The sequence below is a fragment of the Pseudopipra pipra genome, chromosome W (assembly GCF_036250125.1).
Source record: "Pseudopipra pipra isolate bDixPip1 chromosome W, bDixPip1.hap1, whole genome shotgun sequence".
In the NCBI taxonomy this organism is placed as follows: domain Eukaryota; kingdom Metazoa; phylum Chordata; class Aves; order Passeriformes; family Pipridae; genus Pseudopipra; species Pseudopipra pipra.
The window spans coordinates 63,099,594-63,124,759 of NC_087580.1; the positions used below are offsets into that span (position 1 = coordinate 63,099,594).

The 25,166-nt window shown below is 37.7% G+C and overlaps 1 protein-coding gene across 1 annotated transcript in view; it reads left to right on the forward strand.

The window, feature by feature from the left end:
- Window positions 1-25,166, forward strand: part of LOC135404387 (transportin-1-like) — a 107,247-nt gene that overhangs the window by 61,241 nt on the left and 20,840 nt on the right. Inside the window, exons 7-20 of the mRNA XM_064639114.1 lie at window positions 2,226-2,307; window positions 3,016-3,138; window positions 9,696-9,814; window positions 14,403-14,463; window positions 15,124-15,292; window positions 17,492-17,644; window positions 18,780-19,005; window positions 19,935-20,106; window positions 20,490-20,576; window positions 21,354-21,461; window positions 21,669-21,827; window positions 21,923-22,010; window positions 22,911-23,009; window positions 23,222-23,317. Of these exons, the coding sequence (XP_064495184.1) occupies window positions 2,226-2,307; window positions 3,016-3,138; window positions 9,696-9,814; window positions 14,403-14,463; window positions 15,124-15,292; window positions 17,492-17,644; window positions 18,780-19,005; window positions 19,935-20,106; window positions 20,490-20,576; window positions 21,354-21,461; window positions 21,669-21,827; window positions 21,923-22,010; window positions 22,911-23,009; window positions 23,222-23,317 (1,742 nt within the window). The remainder of the gene's footprint in view (window positions 1-2,225; window positions 2,308-3,015; window positions 3,139-9,695; window positions 9,815-14,402; window positions 14,464-15,123; window positions 15,293-17,491; window positions 17,645-18,779; window positions 19,006-19,934; window positions 20,107-20,489; window positions 20,577-21,353; window positions 21,462-21,668; window positions 21,828-21,922; window positions 22,011-22,910; window positions 23,010-23,221; window positions 23,318-25,166) is intronic.

Here is a 25,166-nt window from a genome sequence, read left to right on the forward strand (position 1 = left end):
TTAGTTTTTTTAAACGATCCTGCATATGCAAATGTGAGAAGCGAAGGCACAGAAATTTCATGCATCAGTAATTTCCACACATCTGTTTAGTTAATAAATCAGCCTCACCTCCAAATCTAGAATCTTTCTGACTTTGAAAATCAATTTTTTTAATATTTTGCATATTATTATGAAAATTTCAATGCTGTGGTTAAAATTTCATATTCTGATTAGAAACAACTATCTTGCATTCATTTTGTTATGACTGCAGCAATGGGAGAGTAAAAAATTATTTGCTGATAATAGTTTCTGAGTTCTTGCAGAAAAATATTTTTCTTCTTTAACTGCACCAAAACTTATAAAACTCTTTATCTTTCAGCTAGATAAAATTAAATGGATTCAACATCTTTTTACTTTAATACAGTATTAATTCCAAATTTAACTTGTTATTGCTAATATTTATCAACAAGAACAGTAGCTTTTACCCCGAAATAAGCCAACAATGTGCCCTTGCCACAAACAAGGTGAATGGTATCCTGGGCTGGAGTGTTACCAGCATGGGAGGTGATTCTTCCCCTCACCCTCCAGGTGAGGCCACACCTGTAGAACTGTGTCCAGTTCTGGACTCCCAAGTACAAGAGAGACATGGAACTACTGGAGAGAGTCTAGTGAAGGGCCACAAAGATGATGAAGGGACTGGAGCATCTCTCCTACAAGGAAAGACTGAGAGAGCTGGGACTGTTTAGCCTGGAGAAGAGAAGGCTCATGGGTGACATCATCCATGTGTGTAAATACCTGAAGGGAGGGTGCAAAGAAGACAGAGCCAGCCTCTTTTCATTTGTGTCCAGTGACAGGATATGCAGCAATGGGCACAGACTGAGACACAGAAGGTTCCCTCTGAACATTGGGAAGCACTTTTTTTACTGTGAGGATGACCAAGCACTGGCACAGGTTACCCAGAGAGGTGGTAGAGTCCCCATCCTTGGAGATATTCAAAAGCCATCGTGATGTGGTCCTCTGCAACCAGCAGTAGGTGGCCCTATTTGAGCAGCTGACCTACAGAGGACCCTTCCAACCTCAACCATTCTGTGTGATTCTCTGAAATGTGTTTTTGGACTCCTGTTTGAAAATTATATTGAAAGATTTTACGACTTGGAGAGTTCAATTATTGCCAGCAGTAGTAGATGGTGAAGACTAGAAGAGCGAGCATAACTAGGAATATATCTTGATAGGATTTAAATAAGATTTAAAAACTCACCTAAAATAGATGCACACTAAGGAAAATATATAATGAAGCATGAACTAGCACTTGTAGAAAGATAAGCTTTGGCTTTGAGATAGTTAAACCAGTTTCATCTTTAAAGCAGATCACCTGCTGACCTGTGGTCTGGTTTCAGTATGAAGAATATTTGTAGTGTCAGTAAAATACTATTAGTATTTAACAGTATTTAAATATTAACAGTATTTTAATCTGTCAAGAGACAACTTTTGAACACTGTTTTATGAGACTTTCTTCCAAGAAATGTCTGAACAGACTAGATGTTTGGAGTTACGTTAGTAAAAATACTTGAATAGTTCTTCAGAGGCTTTTAAAGGTAGCTTTATCTTGTGCCTTTACTTATATAATTTGGCTTTTGTATCTCTGAGAATGAAAAAGACTTGTAAGCAATGGCTTTGCATGAAGTGAAATAGAAGAACCAGTTCTTCACTTTCAGTTTGTTTCTACCACAAGTGTTTTATTATATATCTTAATGCAAGTGTGTATTTGTTCTAAGCTACAACTATATTACTGATGCATATTGGTCTCATTAAATTATAAAAATCTTGCCAAGGCAGTTGGATACTTAATAATGAAGAAGGGCGTGCTAAAATGTCACCATGTTGACTTGTATGGAATTGTTAATATCAGAGAAAATTAATAATCATAATACTATATTATGATTATTATGAAAAAGATCATCCTTTCATACTGTTTGGAATGAATGTGCCAGGTATAGTCATCCTGCTATGTTTTTTATTTACTGAATACTTAATTTAAAATTATTTATTATATATATTGGAGGTGGTACTTAAAAATGTGGTTTAGTAATTTTTCTTGGTAACAATATCGATGTACAGATTTGTTCCCTCTTGCCTCTAGAAAATGCTTGGACAGTGTGATTTACTTCCTAATGTTTTTGATGCCTATGTGCAGTTTAGAAAATGTTTAAGTCATGAAAAACATATTTTAACTGTTCCATTTGTAGGTCTCATGCTGTTGCGTGTGTCAATCAATTCATCATCAGCAGAACTCAAGCTCTTATGTTGCACATAGATTCTTTTATTGAGGTGAGTGTGCATTCTTGGTTGGGGGGGTTAAGTCAAATAACATATCTAATTTATCAAGAGCTTTGAATAATGTTTTACAACCACCACTACCCCCAAACTCCACATTGATGGCTTCCCATTCTTAGCTTCAATCCCCATGAGTCGAAGGTGATTCTGCATGTTTATGCTCAAAATAATCTAAGAACTCTCCCAGCCCAAGAAATTAGTATTTTGAAAAATGCTTCCTTTTCATAAATAGAGGAAACTTCTTGCATAGAGGTACTGACAGCAGTCTGTCACTTCCCTGTGATTGAGAGTTCAGTACACGGATCATTATGTCACTGAGTCTAGATTATGGGTCTCTGAATACTACTACTGAATGTGGATTAGAAGGATAATATTTTGGGTTATCCAGAGTATTTTATTTGCTGCTGTTATGTACTGAAGGCATTTTCTAGCTTCAGAACTTCATTAATGTTTAGGGAAAAAAAATTCAGGGAATAATGTTCTTGTGTCTAATGTACATATGACCAAAACACTGGGTAACAATACACACTGCAAGTCCGAAGAGTTCATTTGCTAAACCATGTGTTTAGGAAATGATACGATTTTCTGAGGTGTGAGGGTACAGAAGTACATTTGCATACTTTAGTTTGCCAATAATGTCAATTTAAATACAATTTGAACTAGATGAATTGAAGCTTTTCAACTGGTATTACTTTCCAATAGAATCTTTTTGCACTGGCTGGTGATGAGGAGCCTGAAGTACGCAAAAATGTTTGTCGTGCTTTGGTAATGTTGCTGGAAGTTCGAATGGATCGCCTGCTTCCTCATATGATTAGTATAGTTGAGGTGAGTCTTATTTCCCAAATTGCAAACTGAAACATGTTTGAGATTGCATAAATAATAGCAAATGAAAAGCATACATCAGAATAGGCATGTTACTCTTGCGCATACCTACTCTTCATTATATGCTTGAGGTTGCAAAAGTTTCCTTTTAGCTAATTGCCAACATGACATTGTATTTGACAGACAATGCATATGGCAGTTGTTCATTCTTCATTAAGTTAATTAATCCTGAAATGGCCAGGATCAGCTATACCATGGAGCAGCCAGGCATTGTCTGACCACAAGTGAGAAGATCATGTTAAAAATCTTAGATCTGGTGCTGATACTGTTGCAGTTTACACATTGAAGCTGTCACCTTTTTGGATCTTTTGACCACAGCAAGAATAAGGAATATTTAGCCAGACACGTGGGTCCTAAGATTTTTGTCAATAGAAGTCCTGACTTTTTGTAGTACAATTGTAAGAATTGATAGATGCAGGTTAACCAAGATGGCCACGACTCACAGCTGAAGTGTGAAGAATAGATTTATTCCATCATTTGCAGACACACACATACACTGCTAAGTCAAAATGTAGCAGGGGCAAAAAGCACCAGCCGATCTGGGCTTTGTCTTACATATCAAAGGCCTGATGCATGCACAAGTGGCTCACTAGGCTGTTTTTACAGTTCTAAACTTTCTCTCTTATCTCCCTTCCCCCCAAGCCTTCGGGAAAGAATGCTTTTAAGTTTTTAACAACATTCTGTCATCTTCCTCGAGAGAATTACATTTCTTTCAACAGACAGAAAACAACCTAAAGGAAACACAGACTGTGAAGATTCCCACACTGAAGCAATATTCTTAGCAATTCCTAGCTGCAAGATTGGTCTTTAAGCAAAAACAATTCTAAAACCAACTTATTCTCTTTTCTTCTTGCCAGTTTTCTGTTTTCAACCCCTTCCTCCCTCAACAATGCATAATGCGATTACTTCTAATGAATGATGTTGATAGTATGAAGTTATAACACAGAAACTCAGCTTGTTGCTGAAGTAATAAGATTGTGTGCATTCTGTTACTTTCAGATAGATGTCTGTTACTGCTCAAATGATGTGTCTTAATGCTTTGTGCATCACGCTCCTCTTTTCTTGATAGTGATTCTGAAAAACTCGGTCCGAAAAACTGCTCAGTCTTTTTTTTATCTTTAAGCAGCAAGGTATTTGTTTATTCAACATTGGGAGCAAGCCAGCTTGCGCTGGACAAACTTGCTCAACTTGAAAGTGCAAAAGCAAGCCATTTTATACACTTTAGATACATGGTTACAACATTTAACATACATATTAATAAGTAGGCTAGTCTCTTGGCGGAGTCTTTCCAGACATGCGCAGTCTTCTACTGTGGGGGTCTTCTCCTCAAGCCTTCATCCCTCTGGTGGTTGCCATGGACGTCTTCCTCAATTTGACCTCTTCAGTTAGGTGACCTGAATTCTTCAAGCTTGCAAAATCCTGGCTCTGGGCCTTCTATATCTTATTCAAACATCTAGTTTACCTAATTTATTATCGTGTGTGTACTACTCCTATTCTTTCTATAATAAGGCCTTTGGTCCAGTGATCAGAACAGAACATGATATTAACCAGCGCTCCTAAAATGTTCTTCTAGCAAAACAGGCATTGGGGTTTCTTAGCAGGCCAAGATACCTCAGTTAACTCTTTTAGGCCTGGCTCCTGTTTCAATAGTTTGACATAGCAAGACTAACACAACATTGTTACAGAGTATGCAAAGCAGTTCTGAATAATATTCCTATGCTATTTTGTAATTTTTTGTTATGAAGCAACTATTTCCACTGCCTAAAGTCAGTAGAATTTTTTAGTTTATCATTGAAAGTACTTATTAAAGTATGGCACAAGAACAACCCTGAGATTAGCTCAGTTGGTTAGAGCATGGTGCTAATAACACCAAGGTTGTGGGTTCAATCTCCATATGGGCCATTCACTTCAGAGTTGGACTCAATGATCCTTGTGGGTCCTGTTGCCTGTGTATTTTGGTGCTGAAAAAAATCTCCGGAGCAGTTAATTAGGGGTGAGATAAGAAAGGGTTTATTTACCAAGGCTAAGATGTTATACGACGCACGCCCGCCGTACCTGAGAGGTTACATTTTATAATACCATCTATCCAATCCCAGATGTGTCCACCCTGCGGCCCTTCCTCTGGTCCACCCCCTGAGAAATGGGTCTGGGGTGTATTTTGGGACCCCCCTTCATCATCTTCAGCTTCATCAGAGCACAAAGGGTACATAGTTACCTAATTTTTGACCGTATTCTGTGGTTTAGGCCCTGATATGCTGTTCTGTCAATTGTTTAGGCCTTGCCTTGACAAAAGACTAAACACTCTGCTGTTTTCAGAAGCAGGATTGATATGGGAAGCATAGAATTGGGGTAAGAGGGTTAGGGAATGTAAACAAGGGAAAGGAACAAGGGACAAGGGGGGGGACACGAAGGTTGCTGCTTTTTAAAACTTACAGTTCTTACAAATATTAGAAAAATAAAAAACCATTAGGGGCTTAAGGCATCAGTCCCTTCCAACTTGGAATATTCTGAGAAATACTGAAAAAGCCTAAAAGCCTTCAAATAGTATTTCCCACAGTTTGCTACTAGTATCACTGTTATTATGGAGGCCTACAGGAAAGATGAGGAAGGACTCTATCAAGAATTGTAGTGACAGGACAAGGGACAGTGGTTTTAAACTGTTAGAGAGTAGGGTTAGATTGGACATTAGGAAGCAATTCTTCCCTGTGAGGGTGGTGAGGTACTGGCACAGGTTGCCCAGCAATGTTGTGGATGCCCCATCTGTCTCAGTTTAACAAGACAGAAGTGTTTGCTAAGGAGGGTGAGTTATGAGGAAGACCAAGCTTCCCCCTCTAAGCAATTGTAAATCTGAAATTAAGAGAGTCCAGTCGAGGAAATGTGGAGAAAGAAACAAAAAATTAACAGCCTTTTATTAAAGGATGTATGTGTATAGGTAGCACACCAAAAGAACAAAACCAAACAACAATCCTGCACCCAAATTCCCACCCAAAACCAGTTCTTTACTCCTTTTGGCGCAATTCTAAGCACGACCAGCAGGGGGCGCTGTTGGATCTCTGGAGGAGCAGAGCCTGCAGTTGCTGTGGTGGTCGGCGGGGGGGGCTGTTGACGAACCCCACGTGGCAGATGGCGGATCTCAGCTGTGCCGGGTGTTTCAAGACCCCAAGGTGTGTCCCCCACCCTCAGCCATGAAAGTGGCAGCTAGCAAGGGACCGGGATGTCAGTCTGTCCAACGAGGAGAGGGGAAACCCAGGAAGAAAGGGAAAAAACTCACAAGATGCTGTCAGCTTCCGGATCCTTGGCAGCTCCGAGGGGGGTACACAGGCCGTGGGCAAAACAGGACGCGAGGGGTCGGAGGCGAAACTGGGACCTCCCTCAGGGCTCAAAGAACCGGCGGCCCAGACGAGGAGGAAAAAAAAACCAAACTGAACCTGGAGCTTGCTTCTCCACCCTGCATACTCCCTGAGTCTCAGAAAAAAAGGTAAAAAAGGACACAGTTTCCCGAGGAGAAAAACTCACCTACCCCCCACAGTCTTCTGAGGCCCATTAGCTTGGAATGTGGGGCTGCTGGCTACTTCTTTTGTGTGTGTGAATCACTCTAGCTACCCCCTCCCCCTCTCTCGACAACATCTTTCTTTCCAGTGGGACAGGGGAAAAAATTCCCAGCCTGGTTTTTTTCTTTAAAACAAGCAAACCTATGACACCATCCCTGGAAATGTTCAAGGCCAGGCTGGATGGGGCTTTGAGCAACCTGGTCTAGTGGAAGGTGTCCCTGTCCATGGCAGGGGGGTTGGAACTACATGATCTTTAAGGTCCCTTCCAACCCAAACCTCTCTCTGATTTCCATACTGTGTATATGCCTGTTTTATACCACTGAATATAAGTAGCCTTTTCAATCTACTGTTATCTAACTTCATCTCATGCTCTATGGTGAACTTGCCACTGGCTGCCACATGAGAGGAGCCCCGAAGAAAAGATACAAGGACTCCCTGAAACAACATGTCAGCCTTGGCCATATTGATCACCACAACTGGTCTACTCTGGCCTCAAATCGGGAGACCTGGAGACACGCCATCTATAACGCAGCTGTCTCCTTTGAGAACACACGCAGGTTCACCCTCGAGGAAAAAAGGCAACGCAGAAAGAACCTTGCATTGCAGAATACACCATCTAAGGAGTCTTTCTGTTGTGCCTTTTGCAATCGGATATGTCTGTCACGTATTGGCCTCATAAACCACCAGCGTGCCTGTAGCAAATGTGGATAGAGCCTTCCCAAATCTTCGTTCGCGAAGCCTAGCCATGAATATCTAACTTCATGGAGCATATATTATAATACATGCTTAAAGAGAAAATGACAGTGTGAGGAGCATCTTGAAACAGAAATTACTTTTTGTCATTCTGGTTTTGTCTTTGTGACAAATAACTGGACACAAGAAAAGTGTGGATTTTCAAGCCCTCTAGAGAAAAATGCCAAATCACTTCAGTTGCATTAATGAACCTTGCTTGCAATGGATAGGACATTTTTCAACTTTTCCAAGCTGTAATCTGTTCATAAGTCTGAATAGAGCAGTATTTTTGCTGCTGTCAGTTCTTAATCACAGTAATGACCCTTTAGGAAACACGATATAGTGCAGTTCATAGAATCATAGAATGGTTTGGGTTGGAAGGGGCCTCAAAGATCATCTAGTTACAAGCCTCCTGCCGCGTGCAGGGACACCTTCCAGTAGACCAGGTTGCTCAGAGCTCCATCCAACCTGGCCTTGAACACTTCCAGGGATGGGGAGGGGAGTCCACAACCTCTCTGGGCAACATGATCCAGTGCCTCAACACTGTGGGAAATGACTGGATGGTAGACCTTGAATTTGAGCAGTTGCAGCTCTGAAGTTGTAAAGAATGTAAACAATCCAGGATGGGAAAGTAGAAAAGGAGCAAAACTGCTGTAAATAACAGGTGCTGTTTTTGAGATTTGCCAGCATGCGAAGAACTGTCGACCACCTATTAAAAGACGAGTTTAGACGTGTGAACAGTAGTACCTGACCAATGAAATATAATATGCTTGCGCGTGGACTGAGAAAAAGAATATAAATCTAAGCTTAATATAAATAAAGTTGCCGTGTGCCTTTCCCTGCTGAGTGTATTCTTGGCCATCGTCACACTACCCTCACAGTGAAGAATTTCTGCCTAATATCTAATGTAACCCTGCCCTCTGTCAGTTTGAAGCCATTCCCCCTTGTCCTGTCACTCCATGCCCATGTAAAATGTCCCTCTCCAGCTCTCCTGGAGCCCCTTTAGGTACTGAAAGGTGCTAGAAGGTCTCCTCGAATCCTTCTCCTGTCCAGGCTGAACAACCCCACCTCTCTCAGCCTTTCCACATAAGAGAGTCGCTCCAGCTCTCTGAACATCTTCGTGGCCTCTGCTGGACTTGCTCCAACAGGCCCACGTCTTTCTTGTGTTGGGGCCCCCAGAGTTGGATGCAATACTCCAGGTGGGGTCTCACCAGAGTGGAGTGGTCAGGGAGAATCACCTCCCTCAACCTGCTGGCCATGCTTCTTTTGATGCAGCCCTGTAGGAATACAGTTCTGTAGGAAGGAATATGTTTGTTGCAAATCTTGGATCCCTGAAATGCATAAGGATAATATAGGTTGTCCCATCCTCTTTAATTTTGAGAACAAAATGGTAATTCTGAAGGAGGATTTCTTTTGCTTGTTTTAAATGAATGTGTGAGGAAAGGTAGCTGCATGGACTTCCATGAGGCTTCTAAAATGAGTGGAAGAACCAACTGTTTCAGAAATAAGAGCTGGCATGGAAGAATGCAGAAATTACTTTTTGGGAAGTTGCAAGCATCTTCCCTAAATTGCTTTGGTAGTCATGTACAAAAAACTGATGTATCTGTGGTATACTTAGCCTTTCTGTTTATGCGGGTATTTGATTATTTTTTGTTTAAGGGGGATTAAATTTTTACAGCAAGCCTAAAGATTTGATACTGAATCTCTGAATTACCATTCATGCTAGAAAAAAGTGAGACTTCTTTTCCCCTGTTATGGGTTCTACTTAATTGCATCCAGTCAGGTAATCAAGATTTTAAAGGGAAGCTTTTTTATGGTACTGGATATAAAAAGTATTTCCATCTTACTAAGTGTTTTATTCAAAAGTAAGTTTTATTCAAAAAGAGAAAGGGAGGGAGTGTTAAAATAATAATTGAAGAAAAAACCAACTATTCTCAGGAAACTGTTTACTATCATGGGTCTCTGTCTATAGTTTCTTGGTAATAATGTTCTCACTTAAACAGTGAAAATCTTAGAATCCGAATCATCTAGCATTGAGAAATGTCTCTTGGCTTATTCTCACCATAGCCTTAAGTAGTCTCTTATATCTGTTTCTTCCCCTTGCCCCAAAGAAACAAAATTACTCTGGGAACCTAGTCTGTTTTTGCAAACGTGCTTTGCAATGTTGATAGCTTCTTCAATTAAAACTTATACAAGATTGGCTTTTTTTTTGTGTAGTATATGCTTCAAAGGACCCAGGACCAAGATGAAAATGTTGCTTTGGAGGCTTGCGAGTTTTGGCTGACTTTGGCTGAACAGCCAATTTGTAAAGATGTATTATGTCGACATCTTACTAAGTAAGTATTAAGAATTAGAACTAGTTATTTTGCAATAGTCATCTTTAAACTTCAGTTGACTTTTTTCTGGTTACTCTTATAGAGATCGTATCTAGCTTGCTGTATGCTTAGGAGGAGTTTCTTGTAGCTAGTTCTTGTGCATATTAAAAATGGCTGTAGCACAGAGGTCACTGAAAAGACTTCTGAGGATTTCAGACTTGGCTCCAGAAGCAACCTAAACTGTATCACTGGTGCTCTACCTCAACCTTAACAGCCTGTTAAGTATCAGATTGATATAAAGGTATACTATCATGCTCTTAAGCTTAAACAAATATCTTCATGTGACATTACCTGTAATACCTGGTGTACCATGAACACGTTGTCTTGACAACTAGCATTTCCGTGCAATGCTTCTATGTGCATAGTCATGCCAGGGGTTCCCCATCTTTATGAAGAACATAACAAAATGACATGGTCATTTAGATTTTGGAATCAATTTCATATCAATTGCCATGGCAATTTAAACTTGAAAGCATGTATAATGTTTTTCTTCATGCTTCTTCAGACTGACAGTAGTTTTTTAAGCTTCAAAAACTTTTTTCTAAGTTTCAAAAAGTTTTCCTAAGCCTTAAAATGTAGATCCTTGATTGAACAGGAATTGAATATCCATATTTGAGATTTAAACACCTACATGTCTGCAACAGTGCTAATAACTTATTTCCAGACTAATCTAAAGACTTTTGCAATAGGAAACAAATTCTTCAGTGTTCCCAATAAATGGAGCCCCTATTTTTGACATATGCATGGAAGGTTTTAGAAAATACTAGAGCAGTTCTGTCTGTGATTCTGCTCCTCCAGTTAAAATGTTGAGAGATGAGACACATTATTTGCAGCAAAAATGACCATTTTAGATGTAAAGCAATTAAAAGAAAAAAGGGAAGGGGTTTCCAAATTTCAGTTTTCATAAGCATTTAGAAAACAGAGAATTGAGATTAAAACACCTGCTGTAGCAGTACAGGAATAGGATTTGAAAACAGAAGAACCAGTGTTATGAGAAATTACTTTAAAGTTTTAAAATGTTTTTAATAAATCGTACTCTTATAACTCAAAATAAAAAAAAAATAATAGCACAGTTCTTGATTCTACCTCCCTCCCTCCCAACACATATATTAATACTAGTCACCTTCTCAGTATAAATTGTAAACCTCTTCTGGCCTCTTTCATTAAAGAATTGCTCTCTACTTTATCTATACTAATATTGTTCGGAGAGTTTTTTCTTCCATTTTAGGCATCATCATGACCAATGACATTGCAACAGCTTCATCCTCAGTTTTTGTGGGTTTTTTAAGGAGCTTTTATATTTATAGTAAAACAGATAAGAGTAACATTACATATCTCTTATCTTTCAATGTCATATCTGTTGAAAGCAACTTGTTTGTTGGTGAGTCCTTTTTGACTAGCGAGCTATATAAATTTACCAGTACTTGATGATAATTCTTTTATATTAGATTAAGTGGGACAAGATCTGAAAACCTGTTTGTTTAGTATCTTGTTCCATTTTGATCCTTTAGGCTTTTTTATAAAATATATAGCTCCTTCATACCTCATGAAGTATGCTGCAGAAATGCCAAGTAATAGGTGTTAATCCAAATACTCACTATTCTTTTATTGAAAGTTCAGAAGGTAATTGTTGTGAACAAGTAATTTCAGCTGCTCAAAGTCACTATCAAAGGTATTGGCAAAAAGCAGGTTTTAATATGTATTTGTAAAAGTGTGACTTACAGAGTTCGATGGCAAGGTTCACTCTATTACTTACTACATAGACGAAGCATACATAGGAAAATCATATTAGAATCAATTTAGAATGATTTACATGAAGACTGGGAATGCAAAAGGGAGTAAGGGTGCAAAGGATATGGATACAAAAGATAAGGGTGCAGAAGGGCTTAGCAGCACTTAATCATTGACTAATTTAGCATTTAAAAATTAGTTCAGTAGGATTTATTAGTTATAACATGAATTAATTATAAATTCACAATAACAGCATTCATACCATAATCAATTCACATGCACACAGGTAAAACCATGTGTACACCTATTTCTATGTGTGTAAATGTACCTATCAACAATTCCCCTCAGGTTCAGTGAAATACGTCAAATCCCTTTGTATTTCCCAACAGGCAAGGGTTGCACCTGGAGGAGCATGAAGATAGTGGGGGGGGATATCAGCCTAGGCCTTGTTGTCAGTGATGGTCCTTCAAGTATCACAAACTCGAGGGTTTGAGAGCTCAGAGAGGTCTCTCACTCAGAGGGAGGTTGCTGGTCATAGCCCGTTGTGGTCCAGGAGAGCTCAAAGGGCCTCACTTAGGACCGCTGTTTATAGGGTCGCAAGAGAGTTGGCTTTAGTCATCAGTATGTTTCCATCCTGGCCATGACCCAGGTCAGTAACTGCTGGTCTTTTTTCCCAGAAAGTCCAGTAACAATGATACTGTTTTACTCGGGCTACGATTGAGGTAAATAATTTACCAAGGCTAACAAGAATAACTGCCTTTCCTTTGTTCCCCACCTTGGTCAGGCAGATGATGTTCCTGGTATGGTCAGTGTCGTTCCCACCTATATCATGCAAGAGCTCCTGGCACAGTCAGGGATGCTTCAGTGCCCAACTGGTATGGTAAAGGGGTGCTTCAGCGCTCAAATGGTTCAGTCAAGACTTGTCTGGAGCTTCTGAGGTTGTAGAGCAGGCCCGAGGATGGGGGGATGGGGTGTGTGTGTACAACCACAGTCCCCCCATGACTAAAATCAACCTCTCTTGCTCCACAGAGTGGTGGTGTGGTTGCCTCTTGCCTCTGTGCCTATACACAGGTTAATGCTATTTTCCAGTTGTAATTTGAGGGAAAGTTTTGTTTAGTGCATATTGCCATTGAGATGCATGAATATTATTGCTGGCCTGAATACCTTCAGAAACAATACTCCTCAGCTGTAGAATATAGAGAGATTAAGTCTGTCACTGGTGCTCGGTCAGTCCATGGTAATTTCAGTATTAGCTTGATTTGGCTTCTAATACATATATTTTTTTTAATGGATTTATTTTTGTAGCGAATGTGTTTATATGTAAAATACTTGACTTTTTTCCCCTGGTACTTTTTTTTTTTTTTGCCATACATCAATACCATTGAAGACCCATGGCCATAACCAGTTTAATAACTAAGTAAAGTTCTAATATAGACTAATGACTAATGTCAAGATCTCTGCAATGTCAAGGACTTGTCTTAAGGGGTGATACTTGAAGTTATCACAAAAGGATAGGAGAGCTCAGTGTAGGTAGACTTCCATCCTTAAGAGTAGTGAGGTAGAGTCTTCAGCCACAGGTTAGTAAAGTGACGAATAGTATACAAGAACCAACTTAATAACTTGTTTATCAAGCATATTTTGGAAGTGTGAATTCTTACTGAAAAGAATTTGACTTAATTTCTGAAAGGTGCTTCAAAATAGATTTAATCATATGGAAGAATATCCTGTTTTTAAAATGTAAAACACAGTTGTGCCATCTGGCTACCTCTAGTTAGAAATTACCACTTTTTCAGATGACAAAGTATTAATGAACCTCATGAAATGGAGTGTGGTTAAGGTACTAACTTTTGTTATCAGGCTAAGTTTTTGTCTGGGGTTGTTTTATGTTTGTTTGTTGTTGGGGTGAGTATGGTTACAGCCAAAATTATGGACTGGGTAACTGAAAACCAGCTTGCTTTATTTATGTGTTATTTTGACATAGAATCATAGAATCTCTTGAGTTGGAAGGGACCCATAAGGATCATCAAGTCCAACTCCCTGCTCCTCGCAGAACTAACACTAAATCATATGACTATGCCATCAACCAGGACCCTCAGGTCCCTTTCCGCGGCACTGGTCTCTAGCCTCTCATTCCCCAGTCTGTCCATACATCCAGGGTTGCCCTGTCCCAGGTGCAGAATCTGGCACTTGTCTTTGTTAAACTCCATACAGTTGGTGATTGCCCAGCCCTCTCATTTGTCGAGGTTTCTCTGCAGTGCCTCTCTGCCTTCAGGGAGTCCACAGCTCCTAGTTTAGTCTAATCATTGGCAAACTTACTTACCATACATTTGATTCCTACTTCCAGATAATTATAAAAACATTAAAGAGCTCTGGCCCTAGAATTGAGCCCTGGGGAATCCCACTGGTGACCAGTTGCCAGCCTGATGTGACCCCATTTACTACAACTCTTTAAACCTGACCCATTAGCCAATTGTTCACCCAATGTATTATGGACTTGTGTGCTGGACATTTTGTGCAGCATGATACTGTGAGAGACAGTATTGATGGCTTTGCTAAAAATCAAAAAAACCTCACATCTACTGGTGTCCCTTGGTCAGTTAGATGGGTGACCTTGTTGTAAAAGGAAATTAAATTGGTTAAACAGGACTTTCCCCTCGTGAACCCATGGCTGTGACCATTGACTGCGTTGTCTCTCGAATGTTTTTCAATAAGTCCCAGAATAACTTTCCCCATAATTTTACCCGGTGCTGAAGTGAGACTGACAGGCCTGTAGTTACCAGGGTCTTCCTTCTTGACGTGTATCAATATTTCTTTGTAGACTGATACCTGTGCTGGTAAATGGTATGAAATATTCAGAGATTGATATTATTCTGTTAAAGGTAAGCATTCCTTTCTTTTCTACTCAGTAAGAATATCTAGTTAACTTCTGACTTGTAAATCAGAATGGTTGAGCTGGTAGGCCAGATCTGGTCTGCCATCTGTTCAATGGAGCTTTTTGGGGCAAGGTATGCTGTTCTAAAAACAAAATGCAACTGCTGCCACGTTTGTTGGAAAATAATCAGTGGGCTTTCTTGCTTTGCCCCTCTCCCCTTCCACCCAGCTTTGGCAGAGCTGGGATACTTTTACCCATGAATTACTGCAGAAAAGCAGCCTGAAAAGAAATTATCAGAATTAATTTTAATGCCCTTCTAGCTTGAACTACACAGCTTTTTCCATCACAACATTTTAGAATGTGTCTGTGTACTTGAATTTCTCTATCTCTTCTTCCTTCTAATTCCTTCCCATCAAAATTTCTTTACAAGAAGGGTACTTTGTGCTTTTCTGTGAGATTACCTCTGTTGCTTCTATTTTCCTGATTTTTTTCTGGTAAATACTGTAGCAGAATGCAGGAACATTAGCATTTTTAGTTAGCAGGGCAGCACAAGTGGGATGTGAATCTTTCACGTTTATAAATATATTGAACTAACATTGACACTACATTCTTAGTTCCTTGAGCAATATAGTTGCACTAGTTTATCTGATAAAACATTTTTTGGCAGGGAGATGTTGAAGAAGATGAAGCTATTCCAGATAGTGAACAGGACATAAGACCTCGTTTTCATCGTTCACGGACAGTAGCTCAGCAACATGAAGAAGATCGTATTGAAGATGATGATGATGATGACAATGATCTTGATGATGATGATACTCTTTCTGACTGGAATTTAAGTATGTCAAAGTAATGTGTAAAATGTTTTAAAATATAGCTACTTGCATAATACAAGAAACAGTAAAAAGAGGAGTTTGTGTATAGAAATACTGAGGCTTTGCTTTTGAATAGAAAAAGAACTACTGCTGATATAATTGGTGATTGGGGCAGAGGGGGAGTCTTTCAGGTGATGTTTTGGCTATATAACTATTGAAAAATCTAGCCACCTTTAAACTTATTTTGAATATGGCCAATAGAGCTGAAAACATCTACTGGATGCAATTCAACAGCAGCTTTGGATTTTGAATTTTAATTCTACAAGATAATAGAAAACATGTATCACTTTTTTTAAAAAAAGTCTTTGTGGTGGGTTGACCTTGGCTGGATGCAAAGAGGAAAACAAAATAGGTTTATTCTCTATTTCCCATCAGCAAGCGATGTTCATCTACTTCCGAGGAAGCAGGGCTTCAGCCTGCATAACAGTTGCTCCGGAAGGCAAACACTGCAAATAATGAATGTCCCCCCTTCCTCCTCCTTTCCTTAGCTTTTATATCTGAGCTGACATCATATAGTATGGAATATCCCTTTGTTCAGTTTGAGTCAGCTGGCCTACTTGTGTCCCCTCCCAGGATCTTGCCCACCCCCCAGCCTACTGATGGGGGGAATGTTGGAGAGACAGCGCTGATGCTGTGCCAGCACTGCTCAGCAGTAGCCAAAACACTGGTGTGTTATCAACACACTTCTAGCTACCAATGCAAAGCACAGCACTGTGAGTGTTGTTATGGGGAAATGAACTCCAGCTCAACCAGACCCAATACAATCTTGCACATTGTTCTTAGCTTAATAATGTTTTTTTTTTACTTCAGTCTTCCCTCTAAATGTGGTTTGTATGTGGATTTTTTTTCCCTCCATTTGAACATGCTACTACTGGCAGCCATTACCAGTAGTTCAGATGTAGTACAGATGAATGTACCTTGAAGCTTATGGATCAAACAACTTTGAGACATATCTAAACTTTTAATGTTATTATTATTGTAATTATTATTTTAGAAGACAAAAAGCACAAATATGTTTCCTTTGTAAAGTATCTTTTTATAGTTTTAAATTCATAATGCTTTTCTTGTAGTCGTTGTGTGTAGAAATTCCAGAATTAAAATCAATATTTTCTGGAAAACATAGCTGAAATGACAGAGGGTGCTCTGTGGTCCACAGTTTTGGTTAAGAAGATGAGGAAACTAAAACTGACTTGGAAAGAGAGAGAACAGAATAGTTAAGAAATCTGTTTTCATGTATGTCATCCGGACTTGAGAGAATTCAGATTATCTGAATTTCAGAATTGCGTGCCCTGTTTATTATCCAGTGTTCTATATTTGATTTCCAATTTGAACAAAGAAGAAACGTCAGCACAGCCTGACAGCAGCATTGGTTACTAATGAGACCTGGTAACTAAATATGGAAGCCCACCTTTTTTTCTTCTAGTAGAAAGCTGAAACAGAATCATAGAATCACAGAATCACAGAATATGCAGAGTTGGAAGGGACCCACAAGGATCATCAAGTCCAACTCTTAACCCTTCATAGGACCATCCCCAAGAGTAACACCACGTGCCTGAGAGTATCATCCAAATGATTCTTGAACTCTGTCAGGCTTGGTGCTGTAACCACTTTCCTCGGGAGCCTGTTCCAGTACCCAACCACCCTCTGGGTGAAGAACCTTTTTCTAAGGTGCTAGTCTCTGGGAGTCTGTGCTGTTTGTTATTGTTTTTCAGTGAAGATCTGCTCTGAGTTGAGGGCTCATGTTTGGTTTTATTCAAGCTTGTTGGACATCATCTAGAAGCAGAGTAGAAAAAAATTTTCTTTTTGTTATCTATTCTAGTAGTTACTATCTTCCAGCTGAAAAATTATGTCTTGTTTGGGCCCACTAGTAGTTTAGATCCAGTTTAGGATTTTTACATGGTGTGTTTCCTGTCAGTGAGTATTTTAATATCCCTAGTGTATAAGTCCTATTAGTAGCTATAAAAATGCTGCAAAAATGGCTTTCTAAGAGCTGTGGCTTTGTACCAGAGCACAATGGATCCCTGTGTATATTAATGAAATAAAAGTATCTTTCCTCCTGATGCCCTGCCAGCTCAAAGTTAAAATGAGGATCATACTGTCTAACTACAACTGCTTGTATAATAATAATATAATAAGCAGATTAACACTGTTAATTCCCTTCAGGGAAATGTTCTGCTGCTGCTCTAGATGTCCTGGCTAATGTATTTCGTGATGAACTTCTGCCACACATCTTGCCCCTTTTGAAGGAATTGCTTTTCCATCCCGAATGGGTAGTTAAAGAATCTGGTATCCTTGTTCTTGGAGCAATTGCTGAAGGTAAGGCAATAGTGCATATCAGGTTGCTGAATTTTTGATTGGTTCTAAAGCAGCTCTGTCATCCTTTCAGGGTGAATTTACTTGTGTAAGCAAGTATACATCCTTAGCTGATTTGTTTTTAGTGATTAATCTCTACATCTACTAGTTGATGACTGCAGTTACTTGTTTAATTTTCAAATCTGCATTTTTCAAAGGCTTAAATAACTTAGATAATTTCTTTTATTCCTCTCTTTCTTAACTGTAGCATATTATTTATTGGTCTCTCATGAAGTACTACCTTGATTTGATACAACAGGAATATTTACATTTCATTCAGTGTTTTCAGAAATGGAGAAGACCAGACCTGTGACTTCAGTGCCCTGAGCTGCTTTTTGTGGATGGTTCACTGATTTAAATGTGATAACTTCCATTTCTTTGTATTTACTTACAGTCTTGGCTTTTTGCCTGTATTTTCATCATCTCTGTCCATTTTGCAAACTGAAGGAATATGTTTGGGTCCATGCCTGGATTATCTATCTTTTCGTACAGTGCCTAGTGAACATATATTTTCTTTGTTGCTAGAAAGTATTTTTATTGGTTTTGATTTCAAGTCAAGCAAGGTAAAAGCTAGTACTTCTGGCAAATCTCAGTGTATTACTGCCCTTGATGACTTGAAGTGTGTAGCTTTTATTTGTGTCAGTATTGGTGTGATATTAGGAGAAAACAAGAAGAAAATTAAATTTCTTAAGGAATCTTTTTTAATGATATGATGATTTGTTATCAAGGCCTAATCTTTCTCTACTTGTTGTCTTGGTCACTCTGAGTAGGCTGGCATAAGACTTCCGAGCTTTATAAACTAATTTTATTTGGATGTTCTTGCTATACTCCATTTAATAAAGCAGAATTTATGGGGATTGGGGAAGCACTGAAGTAGAAATGTAGTTGGAATGAATGTAAATTTCATTGTGGATTTTAATTACTGTTTATGGTGTGGTTTCTTTTTAGGACAACATAAATTAGGTAGACTTGCTTTGTATATTGGTAAAATGTATTACTACATAATAGAGGATGAAAATATGTCCCTTCTAGGAAATTACAAAAAGTTCTATTATGTTTTCTAATTTTCCTACTGTAATAGCTATATTTTTCTTTCTAGGCTGCATGCAGGGTATGATTCCATATCTTCCTGAGCTGATCCCTCACCTTATTCAGTGCCTTTCTAATAAAAAGGCTCTTGTGCGCTCCATTACTTGCTGGACTCTTAGTCGCTATGCACACTGGGTAGTTAGTCAACCCCCAGACACATACTTGAAGCCATTAATGACTGAGTTGCTAAAGCGCATTCTGGATAGCAACAAGAGAGTACAAGAAGCTGCCTGCAGGTGAGTCAAAGCTTAAACAAAAAGTACTATCCATGACACTGCTTTTTCATGGGAAAATATTTTAATTCATTATTGATGAAAGTATAACTTCATTTCTAACTCTTAATGTATTTTATTTTTTTCCTTTTAAATTGGAGTAGGTTCAACTTCTTCTGAAGTCATCACAAATAACTCCAAGTTGTAGTAAAATCAAAACAGATAATTTGTCTTTCTCTTTTCCAGTTTGTTTTTAGAATATATGAATAATCAAACTAAACAATCTATTGCAGTAAAAGAAATTATCTGCATGTGGCACCTTGTTTTTTTCAATATTTGAGGTTTCACTGACCAGAAATATGACTTTTATAGGCCTATGAATGAGGTCAATACTGGAAAACTATACTATCATTGCATTAGCAATGTTTATGTTTAGCTCGGGATTACCAAAACATTTGCATTACAATTATTTCAAGGCATATTCCCTTTCTCTTGAAAGGAAATCCTTGGAGGTAAGATTCCCTTCTCTTCCTTTTCTGCTGATATTTAAAAAAATGGACACACCATTAATGGGATGGGTACACCTCTTGTGCAGGAAGCTCAGCAAATAAAGCTTTTACATGTCAGTTTGTGTGGGGCAAGAGTGTACACAGTAGACTGCCAAGAAAGTTTCTTCATAAAGCGGGATTAGATCTGTAGCATATATACATAAAAGGTTTTTAACGGAATATTTTTAAATTTTGCTCACCACAGTGTATCTTTGTGTTCAATCAAAATAGATTGTGTTTCTCAGTAATACCATTTTGAAAACATACCTTGGATGAATTTAAAGACTAAATACAGTTCTACGTTTAAACAGGGATGGGTAGTGTGGTGCATTTTGGGGTGGTCTTGTTTTGTTCTTTCCAAGATACTGACTTTTCTATTTATGGTGGGGTTTTTTTGTCATTCAGTGCCTTTGCTACTCTAGAAGAGGAGGCTTGTACAGAGCTTGTTCCTTATCTTGCATATATACTTGACACTTTGGTCTTCGCATTTAGTAAATACCAGCATAAAAACCTGCTCATTCTTTATGATGCTATAGGAACTCTAGCAGATTCTGTAGGACATCATCTAAATAAACCAGTGAGTATACTTTATGGTCTGTAGAAACACTCATCGCATAATGAAAAACTGGTTTGGTGGGTTTTGTAGTGTGCTTTATATGTTATAAAACATAAATTCTGGGTTCAATAATAATAAATATTTACATGTAAAATACACAGACTGTATGTAATTTTCCCACTACACAAATATTTCTCATTTTGAATAAATAATTGTGTGTTTGGTGGCTTAGGAAATGTGCTTCTCGTTATTGTGACTTTTTTTCCCTCATTCTCATAATTTTTCATCTCAAAGGATATATATATATCAATAGAGATATGAAATGGGACTTTAAAGAAATTGGTGGAATATGTGTGCTAATTTCTAATGACTTTTTTTTGTTTTGTTTGTAACCACTTAAACAGGAATATATTCAGATGCTAATGCCTCCATTAATCCAGAAGTGGAATATGTTGAAGGATGAAGATAAAGATCTCTTCCCTTTATTAGAGGTAAATGTTAAAATTTGAATGTGTTTTATCAACTTCTTTTGGGAATTACACCTTTTACTAAGGATGTTCCTACTAGGAAGTGCGACTATGAAAGCTGTCAGTGTTAGGTATTTCCCATTATGGAGAAAATGTTACAACAATAAGTGAGAAAATTTTGTGACTGAGGAAATGTCATTGCGTTTAGCAGAAATCTTTAAGATTTATTTTTTTCCTGCCATTCTTGATTGTTTTCTTTGGGATTATTTGTTTTTTCTAAAAAAAAAGTTCCATCCCTGTTGTTCTTGTCTTCTCTTTCTCCTTTCTCTCTCTTTGTCCCTCCATTAAAGCAATTACAGACAGACTGAAGTTATGAACCAGACAATGTAGTCTATTCTCTGTACTTTCCAAGTGTGAAGCAGGAAAACACTTCTAGAGAAATTAGTTTCATAATTCTTGGATAATGTTAGGGCTTATACATTGTCAGGATACTGAAGTTTAGTGTAAGTGCTAGCTGAGTTATAGTAGTCTTCATATGAACTGTCTTGGCCATCTCAAAGAAGATTCTGCTCCTGAGAAGTTTTCTCAATTGACATACGTAGGAGAGAGTAACAATTAGCTGACAGTTGCCTTGTCTCAGCTAATCGTTACTACCTTTCCGGGTTGGTTTTACTTAATCAGTTACTTGTGGGTATTACTTAAAAGGCTTTTAATTTACCTCACACAAGTAAAAGGTACTTGGGGGAGGTGAGGAAAGTTAGTGTCTCTCTTGCTTTTTTTTTCTTCTTTATTTTATTCCAGTGCCTGTCGTCAGTTGCTACTGCCTTGCAATCTGGCTTTCTTCCGTACTGTGAGCCTGTGTACCAGCGTTGCGTAAATCTGGTGCAGAAGACTCTTGCACAAGCCATGGTATTTTTCTATTGCTATTCCAATGTTTTCAGAATATCTCCTTAAACCAATGTATTAACTATGTAAAGTTAGGGGTTTGCAGGGAGATTAGCAGTATTAACTGTTGAATATTTAAATGAAGCTGCAGTTCTGAAACTGTTTGTTTTTTATGCATACCCCTGAGAAAATCTAATACTTATTTTGAAAATGCATAATTATTTGTTGCAGTTGCACAATGCTCAGCCCGACCAATATGAGGCTCCAGATAAAGATTTCATGATTGTGGCTCTTGATTTACTCAGTGGTTTAGCTGAAGGACTTGGAGGTAACATTGAACAGCTAGTGGCTTGCAGCAATATCCTGACACTAATGTACCAATGCATGCAGGTGAGATGAGAAACCTGTTTAATCCAAGAATTTTCTTTCTTAAAAGAATTCGAAACACTTCTAGAATTGTCAGGTTTTTTTCTTCCTCTCTTTAGGATAAAATGCCTGAGGTACGGCAGAGTTCTTTTGCATTGTTAGGTGATCTGACAAAGGCGTGTTTTCAGCATGTTAAGCCTTGCATCGGTATGTTTCTTTTACATATTAAATACTTAACTTGTTTTACAAACTGATAAGAGGCTTATTTAGCCATTGTTAAGTTCCCTTTTTTTGTGGCTTGCCCTGTCATGGTGTTGTAAGTTTTCATTTTCTTTTATTAGCAAGGGTCTGTAGTCTTTTCTCCTTTGAATTGTGTGTTAAAGATGTGTTGGTTTTTTTTGTATACAGTGCAAAAGTTGATTTTGCTGCTTGATTTTTATAGTGTAACATGCTTCCTGTTTTGCTGGGATACAGCAAAACAGATGTACTTATACTTCAATTAGAACAGTTGCTTTCTTTCGTAAATTCTAGAATTTGTGGGTTTTTTTGTTCTACTAGAATCCATGAATGCTTGGATAGGCTTGGAATTTAAGTTTTAGTGAAATATTAGTCACAAAGATAGATTATAACATCTGCCAAATAAATTTTAATCAAGGCTGTGATTTTCTTTCTAGGCTTCATTTTATTGGCTGTTGGGTTTTTTTGGGGGGGATTGGTGTTGTGTTTGGTGTTTTTTTGTTTTTGTTGAAGGGGGTGTTTGTTTTGGGGGGAGAGCTAAATACATAGCTATCCAGGTGTGCTTTTTTTTCCCTACTCCTGGGAAGGGGATAAAAAAAGGGTTTTAGAGTTACATAAATGTAAAATCTATTCGAAATATTTTTAAATCATAGTTTGAAAAGATTTGCATTGATCTTCTTAGGTTGTATCATCCAGGTTAATCTGATATATAGCAAAAATACAGCTCTTATTAATTCAGATGTAATGCTTTACAAGAATTTAAATATGCTTACATGATTTTAAAAAAACCTCTTTCCCCTCGTGACCTTACAATAAAGGAACAAGATGGTTGTATTGTGTGATGAGATTTTAAAATGTTGTTCTTTCTAGCTGATTTCATGCCCATTTTGGGAACAAATCTAAACCCTGAATTCATTTCTGTATGTAACAATGCCACCTGGGCTATTGGAGAAATCTCCATCCAGATGGGTAAGATTTTTTTTTCTTTGAATATTTGCATATTTAGAATGGTTTGTCTGGGTTGGGGTTTTTTTTATTATTTTTAGTGATGCTTTCATGTGAAAAATTTAAATTAAGTTTTACATTCTTGTCCTTGACAGTAAGTTCAAGGTACTAGATCTAAATAAATTGTGTATATTAATGGTCATTTTCTTCTGAATGTTTCTTTTTGGCTGTTTCAGGTATAGAGATGCAGCCTTATATTCCAATGGTGTTGCACCAGCTTGTAGAAATAATTAACAGACCCAACACACCAAAGACATTGTTAGAGAACACAGGTATCCAAAAATTGAACCATTTATGGTGAAGGGAATTAGAGGGGTTTTTTTCTATAATGATTTTAAAAAATTGAATAGAATTTTGTTTATTGCTATGTATTTGGCTTTTATAAGCAAAAACAACTGTTTTGCAGAAGTTCTTACAAGTCTCAGTCTTGCAGAAAAACATGTCATATATCTAGATTATTAGTTATTGCTTTCTCACCTTTATAACATTTTATATTTATTTATCGTCTACTTAAGTATTCTTCCAATTTTATTTATGGATACAATATGACAAATGTATGCAGTAATACTTAAAGTGGCTTTACGCTGATTTTAATATATGCGTGTCCTTACACATGTGTACTGTATGTATGTCTAGTGTTTGAAACAAATGTAATTGGCATATATATAACAAATAATTAACTCGTTGGATTTGCAGTAATGCACTTTTAAAAAAAAATTAATTTGTAGTAATATGCACAAAAATATAAATCTGTGATGGCAGTTTTAACCACAACATAACTGAAATTCTGTATAATTTTATTACCTGATCACTTAATAACAAATTTCTGAAAAGAAGTCTTAACAGTGGCATGTACATTTTTATGTTCTGGCTAGCTGCTTTGCCTTCTGAATTGGGAGCAGTCCCCAAATGCCTTATTGAACTGGAATTTCTGAGACTGGTTCTTTTGCATTTATAGAGGGCATGTTCTGGTATGAAGAGCACCTTCCATACTTCAGCAAAACTTTATTAATAATTTAACAAGTTTCTGATTTACTATTTTACTGATTGAGAATCTTTTGACTTTTTTTCTGTTTGAAAACTGTCTTTTAAGAAAAAATGATAGTTTAGTCATTATACTGGACATAATTGAAAATGATGCAAATTCAGTGCTAGTTACATTTGGGCTTGAGCTAAGTATGAGATAAATTGGGATTTCTTTCTATGCATATTTTTCCTTCAGTATTCTCTACACCCCATCCCCTTATTTAGTATGGAAGGTGAACTTGAAGGAAAAATTGCCTAGTTGTCTGGCATATTATAGGTGCTGCTTTTTGAAAAGATAATTTTCACACTAATTACTTGTTATGAAATGCACCATGGAATAGTATAGCAAAATTAATTTTCTTTCCCCCTGCCCCAACCCTCTTTGTCTGCGCTGATGGATGTGTAATATCTGTAGCTGAGAAACATCCAGTACCTAAAAGTTTACTTCCATCACTGCTAGAGAATTTTTTGAAGTATCCAAACATTAATTTTTTTTTGTATCTTAATAGTTACTTTAAATGCAGATGCATAACTACAAATAAATTGTGAGTGTGGTTGGTGTACTTTTAAGTTTGTACTGCATGCCATTGGTACGTGCAAGGGTATTACTGTTTTCTTCTGTAGGTTGTTATGTAATGAGCTATGAAAACACTTCTCTTATGGAAACATATGAGACCAGCTTAAGTAAAAGTAGTTGCATAGAAAATAATGAGTACATGCCAAAAAGTTAAGCTTTGACAGAAATTACTATTCTTTGTACAGACTCTACCTGTGAGAATTTACAGATAAACCTTAAAAGTGCATTTTCATTTGAAAGTATCACTTCAAATGCAGTTTTATGTTAGATCTGCCAAAAATTTGACACTGCATATTGAAATCAAGTAATATCTGGGCAAAATAGTACATTACCAGTGAGCTGCAGCTTTCATGGAATGGGTACATTTCAAACTGCTAGTGTATCCGACACTAAACTTTTATTGGAGAAAGCATCATCTGCTTTATTGCATGTTTCATGAAACTGTTCACAAATGCTTGTTAATTAGTGTTGCATAGTATGTCCCTTAAACATAGGTTTCCTTTCTCTGCTTCATATAA